Consider the following 4,212-nt stretch of genomic DNA (forward strand, 5'->3'; position numbering starts at 1 on the left):
CATTTAAAGGAACATTTTTTCTCTTCTGAACACTTCATCTCGCTCTGAACAAACTTTTATTTTGAAGGCACAACCGTTTCATTACCGGTATCACTGCGGCGAACATTAAACGACTTGACACACCTGTGCGGTGACGTCAACTCCGCTTAGCCCCACCCAGTAACGTGAATACTCTTACACCATTTGCTCATCAAACGAGAGGCAAGACTGTCATCCAATCAAAGTAGAGCGCGCGGTATCTATCACCAAATCGCTGTAAGTGCAGCAGATTCAAGTTTATATCCATTACAAAATTTAGGAAAGTTTGGGCACACTTATTTACTTATTTATAGTTTTAGAGTGAAAATTAAAATAAAGTAAAAACGTAAAAAGAGTCCTGATTAATTACGAATAAACACACAATGTGTTTATCAGATTTAAATTTGGCTTTTTTAACACCCACGATCACTATAAAACCATTTATTTTCATGTCATTTTATTTAGTCATTATTTTTTTATTTAAAAAAAAAAAATATATATATATATATACATATAGAGAGAGAGAGAGAGGATACATAGAATATTAGTATTTAAGTGTAGCATGTAAGTCACAAATATCTATATCTGTGTGTGTGCTGTGTGTATATATACATATATATAAAGAGAGAGAGAGAGAGAGAGAGAGAGAGGATACATAAAAGATATAAATTAAATATATAAATTATTTTAAAAGAATATTATATAAGCCCTCATGTAAATAAGTGTTAAAATAATTAAAACACATGAAAACACACTGAGATTTGTAGTAAACACAAAGTGAAAAGTGCTACAGGTATCCAACCATAAACACAAAACACACAAAAACAACAACAACAGTTTTAACGTGGGGAAACACACACACGGACAGGGAAACAGTCTTTGACACAACACCTCCACCCTGCTGTAGGGGGCAGTGGGCCCCGGTGTTGGGCCCCTGTGGGGCCCCTGTGTTGGGCCCCGGTGTTGGGCCCCTGTGGAGCCCCTGTGTTGGGCCCCGGTGTTGGGCCCCTGTGGGGCCCCTGTGTTGGGCCCCGGTGTTGGGCCCCTGTGGAGCCCCTGCAGCCGGTGTGTGTGTCCCTGTGCGGTGTGACTCCAGATGACTGGCGCTGTGTCTGCGGCCATGTGCTAATCAGCTGATGCGCCACAGCCGCCTCCCGCACTATTTAACCCCCGCTCACATGTTCACATGGTCCAGTCTGCTGCTTCCTCCATCACACACTCTCAGTCACACACACACTCTCAGTCACACACACACTCTCAGTCACACACACACTCTCACACACTCAGCATGCCTCCGTTTGACAAAACCCAGCTGCAGAACAAACCGTTCAAACAGCGGAAGAGTTTCGGTAAATGTCTCCAACAACAACAACAACAATAACAAAAATATGTTACATTTATTTAAAAACGTGTTTAAAAAGTCTGATGGTTGTTTTTTTTCTGCGCAGCGACACGAAAACAGGAGGTGGCGGGAATCAGGTCCAAATTCCCCAACAAGATCCCGGTGAGTTTCCTGCAGAGGTGTGTGTGTGTGTGTGTGTGTGTGTGTGTGTGTGTGTGTGTGTGTGTGTGTGTGTGTGTGTGTGTGTGTGTGTGTGTGTGTGTGTACACGCACTGACAGGTGTGCTCCTGCAGGTGATCATTGAACGCTACGAGAGGGAAAAGTTTCTGCCTCCGCTCGATAAAACAAAGTTCCTGGTGCCGCATGAACTCACCATGACGCAGTTTGTCACCATCATCAGGTAAACTGCATCCTGCAAAATCCCGCCAAACATATCAGGATTTAATCTGTGAGAAAAGGTGCGTGTGTGTGCGTGTGTGTGCGTGTGTGTGTGGAGGCGGATGATTTATATTTAAATTTCGGTGCCATTGAGGATTATTATTTTTTGTATTTAAGTGCTGATCATTTTCTGGAGTCGCTGTTTATCTTTTTTAAAAGGTCAGAAAATGATGAAAACTGAAAAAACTTCCTGTAACAGTGCAAAACAACAAAATTAATATAAACTGATTATTGTGTACAATGAAGAAAAGTAGTAAATCTCTCTTTTTTTTTTTTAGAAAAAAAGTCAGACTATCTATTAATGTATTTATATTGATTTTTATGTATTTTTAATTTATTTATTTCATGGTTTACATCACGTTATTTTATATATTTATTTCTATTTATTTATTATGCTTTTTCATTTTTGATTCTTTTTTGGCTTCATTTCTGAATTTTTATTTAAAAAAATCTTTAACATTTATTATAAATTGAATTTTTCAGCTCAGTTTATGCATTGCAACGATTTGCTGTTTAACTATATTTTCTTAAATTAATTTTCCAAGATGAAGCTTATTTGTAACAAGTCTGCTAATTTACTGCGTTAAAGTGCAGTAAATCTTTACATGATAAATAAATCAACAGAAAGTTGCTGTGAAAGTTGTGATTTTTGAGGTTTCAGCTCCTCAGATGTTTGTTGTTGGTCATGATGACTCAGCAGAAACCGACTACAAACTGTCACATTGACGGTTTTAATTTATTAATTCAGTTTTAAGAAATCAGCATATTTAAAGTAATTTTCCGGTCTTTCTGGACCCGGAGCAGCAGAGTGCTTTATTTAAGTTTCACGTCTTCATCACGCGCTGATTCTTTCACAGAACATCGATAACTCGACACGCTGACTTCAGACTTTCTGCTCGTTATCTGTGTTAAAAGAAAAAAGAGTCGCGTTCGCTCTTATAGAAACAGCTTTAAGTGCATGGAGCATTAAAATATTTTATATATATATATTTTAATGTCCCGTAGCTTATCTCTGAGGGATCTCAGCATGCAGATTTCTTATTTTTCTTTTTGTAAAGATTGTTGTAAGTCGGACTTGGACTTGGAAAAAAATGAAAAAACAAATTGAAAAAATTACGTTTAAATAATTCAACTGCAATATCTGTTTCCAGAAACTTTGTGCTTGTTACTCTGAAAAATCTACAGGTTTTAAAGTTTTTATACGGACTGTTTCTTCAGTAGAAAGAAATTTAAAATTTTTGTTGTCTTTGTTTTTTGCAAAATTCTGGGTAATTTTCCTCTAATTTCTTGCAACTATTTTGTGTTATTTTTAGTAAAAGTGTTTTCTGCTGTTTGTGTTTTTTGAAAGCTGTTGGAGGAAAACATTGACTTTTTTATTTTTCTATTTTTTTCTTCTAATTTCTTGCAAATATTTTGGGTTGTTTCTTGTAAAGTTACTCTTTGCCTTGTTACGGTTTTGATAAGAATTGGGCCAATTTCTCTGGATTTCAAAGGGTTAATCTCATGTTTTTCCAAATATTAGTACTTAATTTTTTTTAAGTGTTTAATTCTTTTTCTGCTGTTCAGTTTCTTTGTGCGATGCATTTTTTTTTTTTAAAAAGTGCAGTTCTCGCCTGCATACCAACATTCTTGTGTTTTCCAACGTGAACACAATAAAGTGAAGAGCTCAGTTATGTTTGGAATGCGGCCCGAGCTGATGTGAAGCCGCGGTCGATGGCGAGAAAACAATGGCGTCTCCTCGCTGGTGCTGAAGCAGCATCGCAGGTATGTGAGGCAGCTCCTCAGGACGCACCTCATTACTGACTGTCCCCTGTCCCCTGTCCCCTGTCCCTCAGGAACAGGATGGCTCTGCTGCCCACTCAGGCCTTCTACCTGCTGGTCAGTAACAGCGGGCTGGCCAGCATGTCCCTCACCATGGCTCAGGTGTACAAAGACCACCAGGACGAGGACGGCTTCCTCTACATGACGTACGCCTCGCAGGAGATGTTCGGACACTTTCACCCTTTTTAACGAAGGCCGCCGGCCTCCGTAACTGCTGTACATAGAAAAAAATATTTTGTATATATTGTAACGTTTGTTGTTCACTGTGAAAGACGGATTTTAGTCGAAAGTATGTGGATCCAATAAATCTTAAGTATGAGTAAAGACAGCAGGAGCATTTATGTAGCTTTATTGTGACGGTGCTTCAGCTTTATTGTGACGGTGCTTCAGCTTTATTGTGACGGTGCTTCAGCTTTATTGTGATGGTGCTTCAGCTTTATTGTGACGGTGCTTTAGCTTTATTGTGAAGGGTGCTTCAGCTTTATTGTGACGGTGCTTCAGCTTTATCGTGACGGTGCTTCAGCTTTATCGTGACGGTGCTTTAGCTTTATTGTGAAGGGTGCTTCAGCTTTATTGTGACGGTGCTTCAGCTT

General features: G+C 38.9%; 1 protein-coding gene across 1 annotated transcript; it reads left to right on the forward strand.

Moving 5' to 3' along the window:
• Positions 1 to 1,206: 1,206 nt before the first annotated feature.
• map1lc3c (microtubule-associated protein 1 light chain 3 gamma) lies at positions 1,207 to 3,947 on the forward strand. Its single transcript, XM_088075238.1, has 4 exons — positions 1,207 to 1,367; positions 1,467 to 1,522; positions 1,654 to 1,760; positions 3,634 to 3,947. Exons 1-4 carry the CDS (start codon positions 1,307 to 1,309, stop codon positions 3,806 to 3,808), a joined length of 399 nt encoding a protein of 132 aa, XP_087931364.1. The 5' UTR covers positions 1,207 to 1,306; the 3' UTR covers positions 3,809 to 3,947.
• The last annotated feature ends 265 nt before the right edge of the window (positions 3,948 to 4,212 follow it).

This window comes from Plectropomus leopardus, chromosome 3 (assembly GCF_026936395.1).
Source record: "Plectropomus leopardus strain MGB_pleo_1.0 chromosome 3, ASM2693639v1, whole genome shotgun sequence".
Taxonomy (NCBI): Eukaryota; Metazoa; Chordata; class Actinopteri; order Perciformes; family Serranidae; genus Plectropomus; species Plectropomus leopardus.

Excerpts from the sequence above, each read along its gene's own strand:
- map1lc3c (XM_088075238.1), top strand. The coding sequence starts at position 1,307 with ATGCCTCCGTTTGACAAAACCCAGCTGCAGAACAAACCGTTCAAACAG. Across the intron at positions 1,368-1,466 it reads CAAACAGCGGAAGAGTTTCG|CGACACGAAAACAGGAGGTG; the intron begins GTAAATGTCTCC and ends TTTTCTGCGCAG. Across the intron at positions 1,761-3,633 it reads CAGTTTGTCACCATCATCAG|GAACAGGATGGCTCTGCTGC; the intron begins GTAAACTGCATC and ends CCTGTCCCTCAG.